This window comes from Echiichthys vipera, assembly GCF_963691815.1.
Source record: "Echiichthys vipera genome assembly, chromosome: 16".
NCBI lineage: Eukaryota > Metazoa > Chordata > Actinopteri > Perciformes > Trachinidae > Echiichthys > Echiichthys vipera.
In genome coordinates, this window is record NC_139841.1 from 6,317,603 (window position 1) to 6,339,554 (window position 21,952).

General features: G+C 40.9%; 1 protein-coding gene across 1 annotated transcript in view; it reads left to right on the forward strand.

The window, feature by feature from the left end:
* wdr7 (WD repeat domain 7) overlaps positions 1–20,715 on the forward strand; it is a 139,591-nt gene extending 118,876 nt beyond the window's left edge. The window contains exons 26-30 of the mRNA XM_083929896.1: positions 319–468; positions 689–771; positions 1,791–1,890; positions 14,236–14,340; positions 16,752–20,715. Coding sequence (XP_083786022.1) covers positions 319–468; positions 689–771; positions 1,791–1,890; positions 14,236–14,340; positions 16,752–16,955 — 642 coding nt within the window. The 3' untranslated portion in view covers positions 16,956–20,715. The remainder of the gene's footprint in view (positions 1–318; positions 469–688; positions 772–1,790; positions 1,891–14,235; positions 14,341–16,751) is intronic.
* The last annotated feature ends 1,237 nt before the right edge of the window (positions 20,716–21,952 follow it).

The following is a 21,952-nucleotide window of genomic DNA, read 5'->3' on the forward strand; positions in this document are numbered from 1 at the left end:
TTCAAAACGTCATGAGCCATCACATACTTTCACATATCATGTGTTGCTGTAACCTGAGGTGGATTGAGTTTGATAGATTGAGTTTGAGTTTTTAATCAAATTGAGTGAAGAGTTAATCTGTTAAGTAGAGTTGACTCTTTTGGTTTGCTCCCATGCTCAGCTGTGGTGGAGGGATGGTAACAAAAAGAGGGAATATACACTATACTTAAAGATTAATAACTATGGAAGATAGATGGAAATGCATTGTGCTTCTATTTGTGTCATGTCTTTTATGTACTTTTCCTCCAACAACTACTGATATGTCTTTCTGTTTTCCAGGTTCATCGGTACAACGCAGCTCAGGCCAACTCTCAGTCGCAGCAGAACGTTCACACAACCACTCTGGCCAGAGCAAAGACCGAGATACTGCGGGTGATTGACATCCTGATCGAGAAGATGCCCGGAGACGTTGTGGATCTGCTGGTCGAGGTCAGCCTTATTACCTATCACATGTTATATCACTGGTCATGAAGATGGCCAGTAAAGATGACCCACTTGCACAATTTGCTTTTGGAAAGCTGTTACCAGCATCTCCGAAATTCATTTCCATCGTTACATTTACAAAATAAAAAATATGAACACAACCATTATGGGAAATATCATCACCTCCTCCTCTCTCTCCTCTTCCCTCTCCACCTCCTTTCTTCAGGTGATGGATATCATCATGTACTGTATTGAAGGGTCTCTGGTGAAGAAGAAAGGACTACAGGAGTGTTTCCCAGCTATTTGCAAGTAAGTGTGTGTACGGGTGTGCCGACAAACCTCTACAGTGGAAACTTTTCTAAACTGGTCAGGACATGATTGCTGTTTCCACTGGTTATTTTGCTACACAACGAGAAATCTTCTTCTTTGGAACAGAACTTCTTGAGACCTTGATGCAAGCACAAGACTTTTTATGTACTGGGTATACCGCAGGGCGTCTTACATGTGCACAGGCAATGTCAGGTTATGGCGCACAGAATACAAGGTGCGTTACATACAGGGCGTTTATATAGGACTCTAATACATTGGTGTCTATGTGGAGTACACTTCAGATGTTCATGTGCCCAACATAACACCTTAAAGAGGAACTATGCTTGCAGACGTCTAGCTGAACAGGCCGCCTCTGCATGTGCTTTCTCAGCAGGTGTGCCAGGTATTGGAGAAGTGCAAAAAGAGTTCATAAAGTCACAGTTTCATAAGTACAAGTCAAAAGGTCATGCTACATGCACGTAGAGACATAATCATAAGCAAACATGGTTATTAGTTGTTTTACCTTGCAACAAGCATCACATCTAGTAATAATTTTACCATTACACCTCCATGTGTCCTTATAAGGTCAGTGGAGTGCGAACTGGGGAGGAGTTATGGAAACTTGAGCCCCGGGCTTGTGGCTGACACAGCTCAATCTATTATTATTAATGTGTGTAAATATATGACTGTGACTCTGTTTTCTCTTCTTGGCATCAACATACAATTGTGTTGGATTCAGGGTGTGTGCATGTTTAGACAAAAATGTGGAGAAAAACAGCAACACAGTTATATGTGGTGATATGTGTCTTTCCCCTTAGAATTAATGTAATGTGTTTTTATGTGAATGTACATTTTAAGATGGTGTAGGTTTATGCAATCATGTTTCCTACTGATGTTTAGCAGAATGAATTACCGAACTTCATGATTGTTAACTCCGTGTCTCTTTTTTTGCTAAATTACTAAATGATGGCCAGTTGGATGTTAGTGTGTTAACGTGTGTTTGTTGTCCACTTGTTCAGGTTCTACATGGTTGGTTACTGTGACCGTAGTCATCGCATCGCTGTTGGAGCTCGCCAGGGTTCAGTGGCCCTCTACGATGTCCGCACTGGAAAATGCCAGGTACACTTAAAACTCCAAACCGCTCAGTAGATCTGTTTGATCGCAGCAGGAAGGAAAAGCTAATCCATCTATCTGTCTGTCCATTCATCCATCCATTTTTACCTTCACTCTTTCATGCATTCATCGTTGTCCATCTTTGACTTTAATGTTACATATCATTTCAATTCAATTTTGTTCATACTTATTATCAAATCAGAACAAATTTTTTCTCAGGACACGTCTCATCCAACCATCCATTTATTCAATCACTGCTCGATCCATGCATCCATCCATCCATCCATCCATCCATCCATCCATTCAAGCAATGCTACATCCATCCATCCATGTATTAGATCAATACTTCATGCATCCATCCATCTATCCATCTTTTCATCCATCCATACATCATCCATTCAATCAATGCTACATCCATCCATCCATCCGACCATCCATCCATCCATTCAAGCAATGCTACATCCATCCATCCATTCAAGCAATGCTACATCCATCCATCCAAATCATGCTCCATCCATCCATCCATCAATCCACCCATGTATTCAATCAATACTACATCCATCCATCCATTCAAGCAATGCTACATCCATCCATCCATCCATCCATCCAATCAATGCTCCATCCATCCATCCATCCATCCACTCATGTATTCAATCAATACTACATCCATCCATCCATCGATTCATTTATTCAATCAATGCTACATCCATCCACCCAGCCATCAATCCATCCATCCATCCAGTCTTACAGACATATATTCTTCTCATGAATCACCAAACTTGTATTGATATATATATATATATATATATATATATATATATATATATATATATATATATGTGTGTGTGTGTGTGTGTGTGAATATACTTGATTGATTACCTCTACTGACAGGATAGTAGAGGAAGAGATGAGTATGTTATAATGAGTGTAAATGACGAGAAAAGATAGAGGGAAGCAGGAGAGTTGTTTCGGTGCTTCAACTTATTTTTTCTCTCTCAGTAATTGATTAACGATGAAGCAATGACTCTCTTAATCTCGTTTTTGTCTTTGCACACACATATGTTCGATTTTGTGTGAGATTGTTTTGTGTATGTGTTTATGTGTGCTACTTGCCTTTTGTGTTTGTGTGTATTTCTGTGCAAGTGTGTGCGTTGGTAATGTGCTGCGTATTGATTTGCAGTAACCTGAGCAGTCTAGTCTGGTGGAGGGGGTCATTTATATCTGATAACAGCACTGGCCCCTGTTCACCAGACATTTAGTTTGTGCGTGTGCTTGTGTGTGTGTGTGTGTGTGTGTGTGCGTGTGTGTGCGTGTGCTTGTGTGTGTGTGTGTGTGTGTGTGTGTGCGTGTGTGCGTGTGCTTGTGTGTGTGTGTATGTGTGTGTGTGTGTGCGTGTGCATGTGCGTGTGCATGTGCGTGTGTGTGTGTGTGTGGTCATTTTAAGTATTTCATCTCAAATGTAAGATAACTACCATCTTCATTAATAGGGCTGGGTATCTTTTAGGTTTTTATTAGTTCTGATTCTTATTGATTCTGGTACTTCCTGGCACTGAATCATGTTTCCATATCTTGTCCAATTATTTCAGCAAGAAAGAAATAATTAGAGTATAATAATAATAACAATAATTAGCGGATTTTAGTAACAACCGGGTCGGCAACAGACAACATTACACTGAGGTTATGCAGCATAGCTCTAACGCTCATCCTTTCGGCTCAGAGCTGTGAATACATCTTTTGCAGATACTGTTCTCCACTAAAAACCGAGTTGGTTCGGTCCACCGCTTTGGCCCAGACTGAAATATCTTTATATATCTGTATTTGTGAACAGTGTTAGACTTGATGTTGTGAAGGAGCTTCCTGTAGCTTGGGTCAATGACATCAACTCCTTGGTTGGTTAGTTTTTTATATGTGGCTTCATTTTTACTGTGATAAGTTTGGAAGAGAGAGAGAGAGATCTATCAAGAATAAATCACATTGTCAGAACATATTTTATTTCGACTTTATAGGCAAAGCCAGGAAAGTTTATTTGTATAGCACGATTCAACAACAAGGGCATTTAAAGTGCTTCACATAAAACATTAAAAGCAATTGGGAAAAAGCACATAAAGCATATCAAATATTTAAAACACATAAAAGGTAATTTAAAACATGAAAGATGGTCACAGTTACAGAAGTTACAGTGCAGTTTACTGAAAAGCAGCGGCAAACAGAAAAGTCTTGATTTGAGTGTTGCAGCAGACCTGCAGTTATCTGGAGGTTTGTTCCAGATTTGTGGAGCATAAAAACTCAACGCTGCCTCTCCATGTTGAGTCCTGACTCTGGGGACACGGAGCAGACCTGTCTATGCAAAAAAATCTTCTTACTGTGGAAAGAAACCCGTTCTTAACAACCAATGCTTTTCATAAACAGGGTCATTTTATTATTATTTATCAGTTCAGTTCTTTATTGTCCCGAGAGAGGAAATTTGATTTGCTGTAGAGGGAAAAACACAGCATACAAGTGGACATGGGGCATGAATCACAACAGTTACAGTGAACTAAATAAAAAATATTTATATTTTGAAAAAATCAAACCATCGGAATGGTAGCCATGATAAAGTGCTGCTCAGTGCAAATTAACTGCATTTGGAACAAAGGTCATTTTAAACCTATTACTTTACCCTGTGGGGCCTGTGTCTCCACCCAAAAGTGAGAAGAACAAATTCCTCCAAGAGTGGGTGGTCAGACCCGGCTACAACCAACCGTGCCTTCTGCACAACTTATCTGTCAGGTATCTGATAAAAACCGATGATGCATGCCAGTTATTTTTCTGACTACTTTAACAATTTTGAACAGATGATATTTGTTCTGCAGGTTCTTATGCCAACAAATCAAAGAAGAAGTTCAACTGGACCCAATAAATGGAGGCCCTTTTTACAGATTGCAGATGTGTTGCAATCTTGAAAAAGATCACAGTTCTTGCTGTCTCCACATGGTGTCTCAGTGGCCTCAGTGTCATCATCTAAAATCTACCCAACATTCATCCCCTGTAGACTGACAAATGTGGCTTTACAAACTTTGTGTGAAGTTCTCCTTCACCGAGAACAGAACAGCAGCTGTCACTTTTGTCTTTAAGACGCTGAAGTTGTAACAGATTCAGAGACACTTTTGGATAAAGAGAAAGTTAAATTAGTTTTAAAACAATCTGCTCCTTTTTGAAAAAATTAGAGTTAATGTACAGCGAGCCTTTCTTAGTCTTTAGGCAGATTTAATGTGCAATGAAACACTTTGATTTCCACCTAATTTCATTCAGTAAGTGAATTAAAAAAGAGAGAGGAGAAAAGCAAGAGATGGCCTTGAAGAGGGACGCTGGGTAAAAAGAAGGAAAAGAAGAGACAGAGGGGAGAAAAGAGTAAATGGGAAGGAGATGAGGCAGTTTTTTTTCAAAATCTGTGTGTTTGTGTGTGTGTGTGTGTGTGTGTCCAACTGTAGCTAGCTAGTCCCTGCATGACCATCTGCCACAGCTTTGATCAGCCTCTGTGAACAGCCCTTTGTCAGCTGTGTCGGTGTGTGTGTGTGTCGGTGTTGGTGTGTGTGTGTGTGTGTTTGGTGTGTGTTGGTGTGTGTGTGTGTGTGCATGCGTGTGTCCAGCTGCTTGCTCAGCTTCTTTAACAGACTCTACTGAGTCTACTAATTGAACACAAAGAAACAATCTGACTGATCTCTCTCTCTCTCTGTCTGCATCTGTTTCTCTGTGTGAGCACCGACAGCAGAGAAACGCTCAGTAACTGGAGGTGTAGCTCTGCCTGAGATTTAACACCTCCCACTGTACAGCCCATCGGAAGCCAATGTAGCCAGCCTAAAGTGGTGATTGATGCAAGAGGTTGACTGCAGTCTTAATATATATATCTATATGACAGGTTTTGATTTGTAGTTCAGTGTCTGATATCCGTTGATATCAACACAATAACACAGATGGTGTTACAAGATGGTTTTGCAAGATGTGTGTTACTAAGAGGAGAAGACCACTGAGTTGTTCTTCAATGTGCTTTGTTGTCTTTACTATCCACAACATCCATTAGCATTGGAAACCTGGAGGAAATTCAAAATTGCATTTCTTGTAGACTCCACTTGGTATTTCAGCTGTCGCTGTAGCCCTGACGTGTAATTACATTTTTGAAGCAGTGCAAGTCAGCAATGGTAGTAACAGGTACGCAGACCTATACACCCTCTTTTAGCATTGTTAGTATTAGCGGACCTACTACACATCAAACTTCTGATGCCATCTAATCTTGACTTTATTTGGCTCTAAAATTAAGTCATTCTTAAAAACTGAAAACAGAAGTGTATCCAACTGCTCACAGCACAACAACATAATGAATCCAAGAATTGTAAGCATTCCTGCTGAAGCAGCAATCTCTGAACCCATGCTAACGGTCTGACAATGATTTAGCCTCTGGGGGCAGCTGCCTATATTTCGGGGGTTCCGGCGTAGCCAGCAAATATCCAGGTAATGGTCATATAGGACAAGACTTCCTCTTCCGTGCGTTGGTCGACTGTAGGTCTATCAAACTAGAAAACAAAAACTACCACATTCCGATATGAATATCGAGTCCTGTTGCCCACAGATTCTGCATTTATGTGCTGATATCTGTTCATAGAGATTAGGTTCGCTGCAACTGTAGTTATCTCCTGCCAATTGTAAGCATTGTAAGCATTCTCCAACAACAAATTAATCAGATATACTTGTGTAGCTGCAGTTGGGATTCAGAGGGTGTTATTAACATTTATTGTCGAAACCAACTAAATTGGTTAGCCTTAAATGTTGCACTGTCTGTACCTTCGGCATTTTTAGCATTCCATATTTAAACCAGCAGCTTTCTGCAACAGTGTTTGGTGTTTTTATGTTTGCCTTTTCAATTGAAACCAACATACTCAGTAAGCTGCAACTGTAGTCCCATTTGTAAGCATTGTTAGCGTTCCCTTTTGAGGCCAACATACTCTGTTAGCCGCCAGTCTACTACTACTACTGAAGAAGAAGAAGAAGAACAAGAAGAATTTCTTTTATTTATCCCACAAGGGAAATTCTTTTTTTTTACCCTGTTATTATTATTATTCATGTTACACACACAGGCCCGAAATACACACATGCACAAACAGGATCTATATACATGCAAGTAATGGAGAGATGTTAGAGCGAGGGGCTGCCAATGGATCAGTGCCCAGAGCAGTTGGGGGTTCGGCGCCTTGTTCAACAGCACCTCAGCAGTGCCCAGGAGATGAACTGGTTCCCAGCCAAGTCACCTATGGACTGAACTACTGCCGCTCCCTAATACTGTACCCAGTTATTAGCACAGTAACCTTTACCTATTGAAACAAACTTGGTAACCCTATTGTGACACTACTTGTAACCATTTGGTAGCATTTACCTTTGAGGCCAACTTACTCTGTTAGCTACAACTCTAGTACTATACCCAGATAAAGCACAGTTAGCTTCCCCTATTGACACCAACAGACTTGGTAACCTTACTGTTAGCTTGGTTGATTTGTGTGTAATCGTCAGCTGCAACTTGCAAGCAAGTGCCAGGGTCCTAGAATAGCCTTCAGGCAGTATGAGGCTGAATCAAAGCTAAACAGGTGGTTTAATCCACATTTGTTTGTAATTGTGGCAGGCCCAGTCTCGGTCCATGCGGCCTATACTAGCAGCTCAGTGTAACAAACACATCAATAGAAAGTACTTGAATATGAATGAATGCATGTGTGTGAGCACTAAACCAGAATGCCTTCATTATAGCACTCCCTTATAGTGGATGCAGAAACACTCACGTTAACCGAACAATCTGTGAATGATGCAACTTTCTGTGGAAAAACAAAAAACTCCTATTGGTTAACATATTTCCCATTCTAAGAGGGGGCGGGGTTTAAGAGCTGTCAATCCTAGTCACACGAGACAGACATAACATAACATGGGATGAACCTTCTGTATGACACACACACACACACACACACACACACACACACACACACACACACACACACACAGTCGAGTCCCCCAGGCGTCAGGTGTATTGAAGTGCAGAGTGCTATAAATGGTTTCAGTGTGCTTCACTGCTCTCTGATAGGCTGATTGATTTGGTAGGCAGTCCACCGTGACACAAACACACACACACACACACACACTTACACACACACACACACACACACACACAAACAGATCAAAATATATATGAAAGCATAAATATTTGATGCACATTAAACAGTTCTGCTCAGCAACCTGTTTCTCTCTCGATACATAATTTCTTCTTCTGTTCCTGTCCTTTGTCCGCCAGTTTTTGCTCTTAAGTGCTGTAAATTCAGTCAAATGCAGTTAATTAAAATGTTATTTACATTTAATCACAGAGCGAAAGAGTACTTATGATGTTGGCATGCTGTTCTTGCAGCGCTGCACTGTGATTGTACAACAGTTTTCATGTGCCGGTCGAGTGCAGTTTCTCTTATACACACTTATTACACTTGCACGGAGCGACTGCAGTACTTTTACACTTTTGCAGGTTTTTGAGAATCAGGAAATAAATTCATACATTTAGAAAAACTATAACAAATGAATATCATTTGCATTTGATGATGCCTTAATAAACCCATTACATTTTACAATTAATATTTTGTTATCTTAATGTCTTTATGTGTATAAATAAATATACATTATTAATTCATAATTACATATTTAAAATTGATTGTTAATTTGATTGTGATGTTAACCTATATCTCTGTCTATCATATTTCATGCTGAAGTGAATTTTGTGTGCTGCTGTTAAATGTATTGTTTCCATTTCCATCACAAAGACAGTCAAGCATTGTGCCGCCTATAAATTAATTTTAAAAAGTCCAACCCTCATAGCAACAACAGGAACTCTGATTGGCCAGGTGTTAACTGGAGCCTTGATGTTGGCAGGAATTGTATGTGTGTGTGGTCAGAGCTCAAAGCTTCATAGCATTCCAAAGAATTACTGAATTATATTTAAGATGAGAAAATCACAGGAGAAAACGAATCAAAATTTATATTTTATATTGTTTGGTTTTGCATTAATTAATCAATTAATTAATAAATTAATCAATTAATCAATAATTGCATTCATATTTGATGGAGTACTGTTCTAGTATCTGTCCTTGCAGATGGGGACTTATTTTGATAGAGCCAATCAAATCCTGCATAAATGTCAGTGTATCGATCATAGGCAGAGCAGACAGTCACACCGAGGCAGACAGCAGCTGCACAAGAGCCACAGTCAGGGAACAACAACCACATCAGCTTTTCTGCTTCTTATCTAACGTACAAACATGAACACGCATCTTGTGTTGCAGCTTAGCTTGTTGAACGAGCCACTAAACATACGTTCACCTGGGAGAGGGGCACTGATGAGGCCAAAATGATAATTAGCTGCTCAATTGCAGCACATTAAGGGGGCGACTGCTGTGCGTATCTGGAACTGAGTCTCAGACATGAAACAGCTGATTTTGAATTTAAATCCTCTGCTCATTGGAAGTATATCTCTTGAGAGTTAAGTGCCACTCGTAGAAGAGCCTGACAGCTCAGGTGGTGGAACAGGTTTGCTGATCCCCAGCTCCACATGTCGAATCGTCCTAGAGCAAGACACTAAACCCCAGATGTATCTGCCAAAGTAATGTTATGAATACAGATTTTAAGAAAGCATTTGAAATTCAGTTATCTAGGTATAAAAAACTGACATATTGTGTCATATTTCATTTCCATTGGTTTAAATATACTTCGGTTTGAGCTGATGAATTGCTGCAGACAACTACATCTACTCTGCTGGCCTTTTGATCATTCTGCCTTCTGCCTTTAACTCCCGTAGTGATGGGAAATGTGATTTGGGATCGCACCAAAGAAAAGATAATGGAGGAGGAAGGCGTACAGAGGTGAAAGATGGAAAGAAGGCTGAGAGAAGGGATCGTGGCGGGGTAGGAGAGGGAGACAGCGATGAAATAAAATAAAAAAAATCTGCTCTTTTCTCAGCCAGCTCTCCTGGAATCTAATAAGATTTCACCTAAAAGGAGGAGGGTGAGAACAAATTAAAAATATGAGATTTTCATTTCATTGCGTTGTTATTTTTTTCTGCTTTAATCGCAACAGACTGGTTATTATTTCCTGGCCTGGATGCCTGGAGCATCGCATCTTAATCTCATCTGGAGGTGAGAGTTTGTAATCCCAGTCGCAGGCAGAGGCGGGGTTTGGATTTCTGGGAGGGTGTTTATTGCGTTACGCTCCCTGCATCTGGTGGGACAGTTTATTGTGTTACACGCGATGCAGCGTCGCTTTATTTTGTCCCCTGAGTTCTGCAGGCAAACGGCAGCATCTGTTGGACCAGAAGCTGCCCCTCGTCTGATGGAATTATCTCTTCCGAGCCAAACACTTACTGTCAAAGAAAATCTGGGCGGCGCGGCGGCGAAACAAGTTTTTCTGAGATGCCTCAATGACATTTCAACAAGGACCAAAATTTGTTCTTAATCTCATATTTATCACAAAACAGAATTTATTGAAGTCTGGGCTTGAACCTCAAGCTTGAATTCATCAGCAAGAGGAATCGTGTGGAAAAGTCAAGTTTTGCTGTCCTTAGCTCCCATGGCCGATGTGGGGTTTCATGTTTCTTTATATATATATATAAGTATATATATATATATATATATATATATATAAGTATATATAAGTCTTTGATACTTTAAAGTGGCTGCTTGTTCCAGTGTGTTTTTCATCTGTGAAAAGGTTCTATAAAACCTCAATTACACTGTGTTACACTTCATAAACTGATGAAATTGTGGCACAATTTTGGGCCATGTGAGCAGCACTCAAGTAAACCCACTCTTTATACCAAAGTGCCTGATAATAACGAAGCACTAACGCCAAAGCGAGGCATGAGAACCCTGGAACATTATAAAATTCAGTGCTTGATGGAAAATCACAGGCCCCTAGTTTCATGGCTGTGTGGTTCAGTGGAATGAGCAAAGCCAGAGGTAACAAGACTAAAAATCCTCATAGTTTAACAAAACATGACCTGTAAGCAGGGCTGTAGAGTCAGAACCAAAAACAATGCAAGTGGAAAAGCTGATGGTGCTTTTCCACGGCAGGGTGTGACTCACCTCAACCCCCTCTTTTTTAGTTTTCCATTAGAAGAATCTGTGGATGGTACCTGGTACCTGGTACCTGTTGCTTTTTTTCAGTACTAACTCCATGCGAGCTGAGTGGAGTTCAGCTTGTGTTGAGAGATTCACCTCATGTCTGTGCAGGGGACAAGAAAGAAAGAAGTTATGAAAGAGTTGCTGCTGAACCCAGCACTTCCTGATTTAGCTGATTCCAAAAAAAGCAGACTTTTATTGTGATTGTGAAGATTTTATAGGAAATGAAATGTGGTTATCCCCTGTTTCACAGTTGTTGCTTTGAACGCTCAGGCTCGTTGGCTTCTATATAGTAAGAACAGGAATGTCCGTAGTAACATCCACATATTTGTCAATTCGCTACCTTTTTTCCAGAGAACAGCGGCAAACATTAGGGTGCTTTCACACCCACGTTGTTTGGTCCGGACTTTGGGACCTTTCCGTTTGATTCAGTCAAAATTGCAGGTGTGAAACTTCCTTTGGTCCACGGTCCAGACCACTCAGCCCAACTTTGGACCGATGAAAAGAGGTGGTCTCCATCCAGATCAAACTGAACCATGCTTTGGTTCCTTTCGAGTATAGAAACTTTATTTGGATGTTTTGGGATTTCAGGCCAATTACAGGAAGTTCTGACAGGCCAGGGTTAAGGAATAGCTGGATGCATAGTGTGGGCGTAGTGAGTTAGTGGTTGAGAGATTGACGGTGGATGATCTCAGGTGTCGACAATTTAGAATAAACTGTCAGCCGTGTTGTAGAGTGTTAGTAAATGTACAGTGTAGGTTTCCGTTTGTCTCTGAATAAATTCTGCCACTCCTCAGGACCCAATAAAGTCCCAGCATCTTGCTTCTCAGTAGCACAACTAAACAAAATGAGCTGTGGTAGCATGGGGAAAGCATGGGTCAGTTGGGAAAAAACAAACAAAAAGGTTGACACTAGAGAGGTACAAGAGGACTGGGAATCAATAACATGTAGGCCTATAGAGGTAGATGATGACAACAGGATGGTGGTTTCAAATGTAGAGTTCTTTAGTGAGCTTGCGTCCTTAGATTGTGAAACTAAAACCAACCAGATCAAATGAATCATCTCATCTCATCTTCATCCGCTTATCCGGGGTCGGGTCGCGGGGGCAGCAGCTTTAGCAGGGGATACAATGTAAGAAAAAGGGGTTAGCCGTATATTCATAACACACCCTCTTCAGGGTTGACACACCACTGTGGTGTTATAGGTTGTTACCACCAGTTTACTGCAGTGACTGTAGAGGCCGTGGAGTTTTACCTCACAGCGGTGATGAGAGTCATGTCTTTATTGTGATCTTTGGATGTGACACGTTGTCAGAGTGTGGGAAGCACACAAACCTGTGAGTTGTGACTGATGGGGCCAGTGTGTCTGTCCATCCACAGTCCTTCAACATTTCCGGGCGAATCCGTCACCTCAGAAAATCACAGGTCGTTAAAATAGTTCAACCCTTATAGCGTAATTTCGGCGTAAAATCATCCAACATTAAAGAGTGTTTTAAAGACTTACCTACCGGCCCCTGTACCAGCTCCTCTCATAGTAAAGTCTATTCAAGTCGATTACAAAGTCAATCCAAAAGGATATGACGCGTTCATCTTACTGCCCTGAGTTCATCAGTGTTAGCCACGTCCGGCTGCCAGCGACTCTCCGGAATATCTCCGTTAATAGTTTGTACACCTATTATTTGATGAGTGTATTTGCCGAAAAAGACCCTGGCATTCCTCTTTACTTTTTTAATTGTATTTATATGTGATTTAGTTTTCACTGTTATATGTTTGGAAGAGATTGATCAATAAGGTTTTGAGAAGATATACCGTCCACATGAAGACAGGCAAAAGTTTTGTATCTTTTTGGCTTTCTGGACAGTCCTTCAACCAGTCAGACCAACGATCCGGATTACCTACTACAGGGCTAACTGCTAGATAAAACTTTTACCATAACCAGTCAGCAGTAAAGCAAATACATCCTTTCTTTGGAGGAATTGCTCCAGGGCAAGTTTCTGCTCAAAGTACTCTTGACGCTGAAATCATTGACAACTGCAGCGACATTTACAGTTGCATCAACAGGGAGCAGTAGCTGTGCTTCTGTGGCTGCCATGTTGGATGTAAATTGTAAACACAAAACTGCTCGCGACGCTTCTCTGTCGTCATCGGGTTTGATCAGCCAATAGGGCACCAGGTGAAAAAAGCCAGCTTGGTGATTGGATCCAGAAAAAAAAGGGCCAGGAAACCGGAGGAATAGATGTGCTCTTTTCCAGACCCAGATGCAGGCAAATTATACTCGCTGGCAGATGGGGATGGAGATAGCCAGTCTAGCGTTATGGGAGCCTGAAACCGTTCTTTTCTGTGACCAGGGCCCAGAGTATATTACTTTGTATTGAATGAATTATCATATATTTCTCCCATTTGCCTGATTGTCTCACAGCAGCACCCACTGCTCGTTGAGGACAGTATCTGAAGAGTGATATGTGCTTTCACGTCAGAGTCCAAAACACCACAAAAGTCTCCAATAACACCAGAAACAAAGGCTAGATTTTTCACTAGTCACTTTTGACCAAAAAAAAGAGATTTGGAAAGTCGTCAGTTTTACGAGAAAGTTGCCAAGTTGGCAGCATCTCTCTAGCGCCACATACAGGCCTGGCATGTGTACTACAGCTTTTTGAGTCGGTTTCAATGGTTTCTTGTGGACACAGAAAACAAAACTTTTTTCTGAATGAGGGGGACAAAAGATTAACAATTGCGTGGACGTACCCTTTATCTATCTACATTTTCACAATCATTTCATGAGAAGAGGTAAAAAAAAATATTTTTTAGAGTTTATCATAAACTGCTTCTATTTATATCCACTAGCTTCATTATTTCTTTATTTTATTATTCCCCTCACACACACATTTCCACACACAGCTCTGTTCTGATTCATGTGATATTTGGTTTAAAGTTGTTGCTGTTAAAAACTTTGCTGATGATTCACATTTGCATCACATTACTCTTTGCAAGTAGAGATTTTTTTTCTTTACTGTATTTGATCCTGATTTAAACCCAGTAATGTGAAATAAATCCCATCTCACCCGTGTCATTTGATTCACTGATGGAAACTGTGACCTGTAAAATTCAGAGGATATGTGATTAAGATTTGTGAGGAGCTCATTGGGTTTAATGAGTCTGTTTCACGTTCCCTCTCTCTGTAGAACATCCACGGACATAAGGGTCCCATCACATCTGTGTCCTTTGCCCCTGACGGCCGTTACCTGGCAACGTACTCCAACGCTGACAGCCACATCTCCTTCTGGCAGGTGAATGACACACACACACACACACTACTCCCTATTCCTACTCCTAGTTTTGGAGTTGGTATGAAATGAATCTACAGCAGCTTTTTAGCGTGCCTTGTTTCTCCAAGCATTAAGATCATGTGTCTGTTGACAGAGGAAAGCAACATTGCAGTTTCAAACAACTTAAAGGCCACCTATTATGCTTATTTTCTGACAAATACGGTATATGATGGTACAGTGCTGGATGTTCTTTTTAAACGTGGCCAAAGCTTCAAATGATATAGTAAACGTATGTTGAAAAATATCCCTGTGAGTCCCTCAGACTGGCTCAGCTGTGTCGGATTTCTTTATATGGTGGTGTGCTCCAGACACGTCACTGCAGTGTTTAAGTTACACACGCTGCCACATCTAGCTGTATGCTAACATGTCATTTTTGGTGTAGAATCTTTTATTGGAGTTTTTTTTGGGGGGTAACAAGATGGCAATAGATCAGATGTGGAAGATTCTGAAATGCTGACAAGAGCGGACTAAGCTTTTTTGGGAGAGACAAACGCTACAACAGAGCGTCTTAGTCAGATGGTGAATACAGTTGCAGGTCCTTTGATTTATTGTAATAATAATCACAGTATCTAAACATGCTCCGGTAAAAATACAAAATCAAGCATAAACCTGAAACTCAACAGTCAGGCAGTTATATTAAGCTTTGAATAAGACCAATATATGGACAAGCTGTGCACTTAAGTAATTTTCCTATATATTTATTTAAATGTTTTTTTTTAAATATTGTATCATATGCTATACAAACAAAAACTGAATAATTTGCAAATCAAAGTTCCAGTGCACAACAGAAATATGAAAATCTAAATAAACAATAACACAAATCACACACGGCCATGATAAACACATACACACAGACAGACACACACTTCACACACACTTCTTATCTTCTTCCCAGAACTGTTATTTTGAATGAAAGGTCTTTACGACCTCTGACACGACTGTCTGCAGACAAACACACACACACTAATGGCATTACTGTAAGCATAAACCGCTGCTAGCGCGCCGGCAAGACGGCTGCTGTGGTAATGAGCTGGCAGACGCTCTGTCGGTGTGTATGTGTGCGAGTGTGTGTGTGTGAGAGAGAGGGGCGGTATCGTCTCAGGAAACGATAGAGTTTCTACTCACTGTGTTTTTCCTTCACACACACACACACAAACACACACACACACACACACACACACAGTCTCTTCTTCACAGGACTCATCGACAGAAGCATCGTGGGTTAAACTCAATGTTTCCTCAGAGAGTTCAGCACTTCCATCACTAACAGGATGAGTTGATGAGGGTCTTCTTATCAAAATGGTCACAAACTTTTTTTTCACTGCAAGTGTTGACGGTACGGTTTGTATAGAACATGTACTACGCACCAACAGAATAAAGAAGATAAGAGGTTTGAAGCACAGGAAAGTTTTGGTCCTTTTCAGTCCTCTGATCTGTCTTTTATGATCTGTTGTTATTGTTGCCAAAGGAAATCCTTTCTTATAAGTCTAAATTGGCTTAAATCAGCTTCTCTCTATAAGAAATGAGTTGTTTGAACTAAGGTTGTCAAAATAATTGGTATCAACTTTCTGATTCTATTTTTTTGTGTCCAATTAGATACTAATTTGCAAATGTATCGATACTTCCGCGGTCAACAGTGCAGCCTCCTCCTCCTACAGGTGATGCGTAATGTCAGCGAGCAGCACTGCAGACAGACAGCTACATGTTAACAATGTTAACAACACTGAGCTGACTGGACACCGCTGCTTTAGGACCTACAGGACCAGTTCTAGTTGAAAATTAACAGAGCAAAAGTGCTATTATTTAGTAACAGTATTTAGCATACAAAGCTAACAACCAGGGAAAGGCTAAAGGTGCGTTAAGACCGGAAGTGATAGACGCGATGACATCGCAAGAAAAGCGAGTGGCGCGCCGCTTGATCATATTTGGACCGTCACGCCAATCGCATGTTTGGAGCGTCGGAAAGCCAAGAGGCCAAACGAGGAAGTAAGGTAGCAGCTGCCTTTAGCTGACTAAGCTAACTGCAGCTCGGTCAGTTCAGCCTGCAGCTGTAAGAACAGAAAAGAGCTCTCAGATGACGTGTGTTGTAGTGAGATCAGGCCGTCAGTCCTTTAAGCAAAGTGGTTATAGTAAGGTCTATTTGCCTGGAGTGTCTCACCAAGTGTAACCTTTGGCATTATTCATTTTGATAATTCTTTTGTTTTTCAACCCAGTTATGTGGCTAAAATCTTCAAGTTGGATTCAAGTTTGTCCAGTGTGAGAATGTCCTACTTATTCTAAAGTTTGAAAACAAAACTTTAGAGTCTGGTAACTGTATTTTTACAAACTGTAAGAAGTGTCATCTGCAGCCTGGTGTTTCTCCTCCTCCTCAGATGAACACAGGTCTGCTGGGCAGCATTGGGATGTTGAACTCGGCCCCTCAGCTCCGCTGCATTAAGACCTACCAGGTTCCTCCTGTGCAGCCAGCGTCCCCGGGCTCCCAGAATCACCTGAAGCTCGCACGCCTCATCTGGACCTCCAACCGCAACGTCATCCTCATGGCCCACGATGGCAAGGAGCACCGCTTCATGGTGTGAACCAGATCTGTATCTGCAGCTGAGCCCTTTTGTTGTGTCTGTTTTAGGGGTTATGCTCCAGGGCAGAGTCTGAAATGCTGCAGCATGGATTCACTCAGTGGTCACTTTAGTTTTAGCTTCAGCTATGTTTCACACGCTGCTGAGTCTAAAAATAAGTGAGGCTGACAGTGAAGGTAAAAGGTTTGGACTGGATACGTTTTTAGTTTTTATCTCCCATAGTGACCGCTGTGAGGAAACTCGCTCTGTAATTTATTTCAAAGCTGTGATAGAAGGCTTGTTTACATTATGATTTGCAGGATGTATTTTTTTAGTTGTTAACACCCTCCTGTCATTCCTATTTATTTGCTGTTCTTGCTGGATCTCACAGATCTCCTCTGTCGCCATTTTGCGTTGCTGTTCATTTAAAGTCAGTCTTTGACTCGCTGCCATTTGGCTTCCCATCTTGAGTTTAGTTTAGAAGTACGATCATCTTTGAAATATTCACTTTGTAGGAAAACCGATGGGAACATGGATTTGACAAAGGGACTCCAAATGAATCAGTCCCTGACCTGTTTTTCTCTTCTTTATCTCAAAGTCTGTATGGGAATCAACAAGAATGCATTTATTGAATTTTCACGCTGGAATGATTTATCTCTAGTAGACTGTTGAATTTTACCCATGGTTTCTTCAAAGGCTCTGGTACTCTCCAACCTCTGTAAGATGGGGTATTTTCACCATCATCCATCCAAGTTGGTCATTTTCTTTTTTTTAAAAATTGCAGTGTTTCCACTCTATGATACGTTTCACCTCAACTCGTTTTGACTCGGTTTTTATGGACCAGTACTTTTCTCTGTCCATTTTCCACTGTGGATAGTGCCCCCTCAGTGCTCAGTGTAGGTGACTTCACGTCTGAGCAGCCTGACGTGGCAGTGACATCTTTAACGTGACGCTCGCTGGATCCTTTCATCTGCAGCCAAACAGAGGAATGTCTGCGCTTTGGCAACTGTACAGTGTAGTGTGTGATGTAGTGTACGCTGCAGTTTTAAGCGCTGCCATTTAAAAAAAATCTGGGTGGAGTGGATACAAACCCTTTTGGTCATTATTGACTGTAACTTGGCTGTTTAAAAATGGCTCACTTGGAACCTTGACTGAGGTTGTACCAAAAAAAGTACCAGATACCATCCACGACTTTGGGAGTTGAGTTGAGCAGGGCAGTTTCAAGAGTCAAGAGTGGAAGTGAACCTTTGGTCGTTCCATTTTCCCCAATTATTGTGGGTCACATCACGGCCCTCAGGCTTCTCTGGAGTGATGGTCTGGAGGTTCATGTGTTTGAACCCACTTGTGTGTTGTTGTTTGTTTTTATTACACTGCTTTATATTTCACTAATACAGTAGATGTGCAGACTTGTCTTTGTCTTTGCAGCTATCCTCTTTAATCCATCCCTCTCCCAATGTGTACATGTACAGTATATATATATATATAGATATATCCCATCTGAACTGCTGTGTAATGAAGTCTGTTAATCTTGTACAGTGAGCGTAGATCCTGTTTGGTGTACTTGTAGTGGCTAATGAGTGGCTAAATATCCTGTTTAAGTCATTTTAAAACTATATTTTGGAGAAAATTTGAAATGTCACAGTATTCCATTTACATCTTTAGGCGATGACGGTTTTCTTTTATTGAGAGAAACAAAAGGTAATCAATGGGACACATTTACAGTTTAATATTTATTATTTTCCCTTTAAAAGAAAACTGCGTCGGTCCTCTTAAATGTTGCTGACATTCCTTATTAATAACAGCAGGGACAACAAGGCATGACATAGCTTATATATCCGTTGCTTTTTAAAGTTGTTATCCGTCAGAATTGAGATACGTTGTTTCTAGCAGCCTCTTTGGCAGTAAGATGTAACTGCAGGTGAGCCTGTTCTTTCAGAGCCTCAATCTTATCATGTTCACTGTCGATTTCCGATTACAAGACCAACCGCTGTCAGCAGCGTCACTAACACGGCGGATTATTTACATCTAGAGATGGAATGTCTCCACAGACACACAGATTGGATTACTCAGCAAAAAACCAAGCCATTTTTTTAACTCACTCTTTGAAAGACAGGAACTTAAAAGACATTTAATTAGATGAGAATCTTACTGATTATAACTTTAAGGAGTGCAAACAGCTTTAGCAGCGTCATGTTTTTAAAGAGCAGCTGGACCCTCTGACCTTGCTCCAGTGATGCAGAGGTGTCAGTGCACCATGGGACCACTGTTGGGTGTCAGTAGTTTATACTCTGGCTTGGAGATTTCCCAGCAGGATTCTTTATGGTTGGAGACGGGTTTTTGCACAATAACTGTAGGTCAGGACCTTCTTTTTTCAAAAATGTTTAGTGCTCAGTGTTTTATGCAGAGAGACAAATATAAACATATATAAAGACACATATAAACCTGTTTATGTATATATACAGATATGAGATTCTGGAGTAACAGTTTTGTCTCAGAATCAGACTGAATTTAGTTTTTTGCGACTCTTGGTAGCAGCTGACATGTTTGAAGAATTTGGCACATAGCTTTGACTCTATATTTTCTCGTCTTCCTTCTCCTCCCTCCCTCCTTCCCTCCTCTTCTCTGTCCTCCCTCGTTTCCTCCCCCCTTCTCCTGTCAGTTTCATTAGTGCCGTCAGAAAGCTTCTAACACCGTTACACACCTGTAAACCCGAGCGTGTCAAAGCTTTTCACAAGTTCTTCCTCTCTTCAAAAAAACCCCCAGCATCTCTTCAGACGGGTTTCTAAAAGACACACACACGCACATCAGTCCACCAAGTACAGACAGCTTTGAGATCCTAATCTTAGGTTTTCTCCACCACTCTTAACAGTTTGAGAAAATATGTTTTTGGCAGCCTCTCTGGGGAAGGAAGGTGAGAAAAATGAAGTAGGCGGGCAGGGAGGAAGAGCGAAAGAGTAAGTAACAAGTGAGGACGATCTGGTCATCCACCCAGAAAAAGGAGGTTCTTTGGTGAAGGTAGTGAAGCGAAAATGTCTAAAACAGCCTTCTGTTTTTTCTTCACATGCATCAATGTGGACTAAAAACATAAAACAACATGTGGTGCAGTTACTGGAAACATCTCCAAAATAACTGCAGGTGCAATGGGTTTTTACAGCAACAGGTGACACTGTTCTGTGACTTATATTTACATGATTATTGTGGCAGGTTTACATTTATACTTCTTCTAAACATGTCTGAGGTGCAATATCCAGATTGATCGTGTCACAAAAGTGTTTGCTTACTAACTCCACTTTTCAGCTGCCTGCACCGGCTCCATCAGGCTCGCGCCTCACTGGCACAAACAAGACACGAAGCTCTTATTCACACTTCAAGTCTATTTTTTTCCCTGACAACACTGAATGAAACCCAATGAAAAGACTGATTAAATATATTTATTTACATTTTGTAACCCAGGATGAGCAGAGCGTGCTGGAGCTGGAGTCAGAGAGCAGCTGCAGTGTTTATTCACGGGCCACACCGCGACCTACACCGTACATTTACTGTCACTCTCACCGTCTGTCAACTGGTACAGACAGACACTCGCTTCAGTGTGGGATAAAAACTGACCTGACGTCCGTCGTCAAGACGCACATTCAAACATTGGTTCTGAATTTCACATTTAATGTTTTCAGCAATTTTTCTCATGACTTTTGTTTTGATTATTTATTGTTTTTACAATAAACTCAATCTAGGTATTTACACGTGTGATGTAGTGCATGTATATGAGCTTCCCTTGATGTAACAGAGCAGGTTCGACCTACAAACAAACAACGTGTTGTGTTAAAACGTGTCAGTGTTGTCTTTGTGTCCAATAAAGATGAAAATGAAATAGTGGGTGTCAAATGTCTGCGCTCCTGTTTTATACTATTGTCGACTTAAACCTTGTTTGCATTTACCTCCCTGGGGACGGTGTTCACACACAAATGATTTATTGAGTAGCTATACCAGCAGCTTATTAATACTGAATTTCTTCTGAAAAACTGTTCTTTATTGTTCAGAATTTGATAGAATATCAGCTGTGTCTATCCCACTGCTGTACTAACATGTTTTTTAAATAACCAAGTCACTTAAACACAACTAGAGAACCCTTCCAGATTTCTCCCAGTTATTGGTGTAAATCTGCACTTGGTGACATTCACTTCATTGTTGGACACACCCTATTTATCTGCAGCTCTCCTGGTTACTTTGAAAGATGGCAGCTGCTCTAAGGAGACTGAAACCCTGAGACAGCAGGTCGTCCAGATGAGGGCCAAATGGACGACCCTCACAGCCATCAGAGAGAGGTTGGGCGTTCACACTCTGAGATTTCAAGAAGATTGGAACTTTACAAGGACACAGAAACATTTAAGTCCCTCAAAAAGGCCGGTCGTCCACGTAAAACAAGTGCACGAGAGGACAGGATTATGAGAAGACTCTCAATGGGGAATCAGTTCAACTCTGCAGCTGGAGTTGGTCTCCAGTTCAGTGCTGAACAAAACAAGGATCTGTCTCTGCACACAGTGTCTCATCATGTCACAATGAAGCTAAGAGTACTGAAATACTGAAATGGCCAGCCCCGATTCCAGATCTAAACCCCATAGAGAATCTCTGGTAAATCCTTGGTAACACAGTAATGTGTAAGAAACCCACTCCAGTTAGTGAACTGTGGAAGAGACTGAGTCAGAATGGACGCAGATCAAACCAGAGCAGTGTGAGAAACTAGTGATGTCCTGTGGGCGCAGATGTGCTGAAGTCATTCAAAGCTGTGGCCTCTTCACTTCCTGTTCATTTTTGAATCCTAGAGAAGAAAACATGTTGAAATCCTCTCTTCTGACACAATGAACACTGTTCTCTAACTTTTTTTTCACAAATTAAAGGTTTTTATTAAAGTGCCTTGGTTATATAATAAAATGCTAGGACAGCAGTGGAATAGAAACAAAGGATATTCTATGAAATTATGAACGATAAAAAATAACATTTCAGAATAAATCAAGAATTTATAC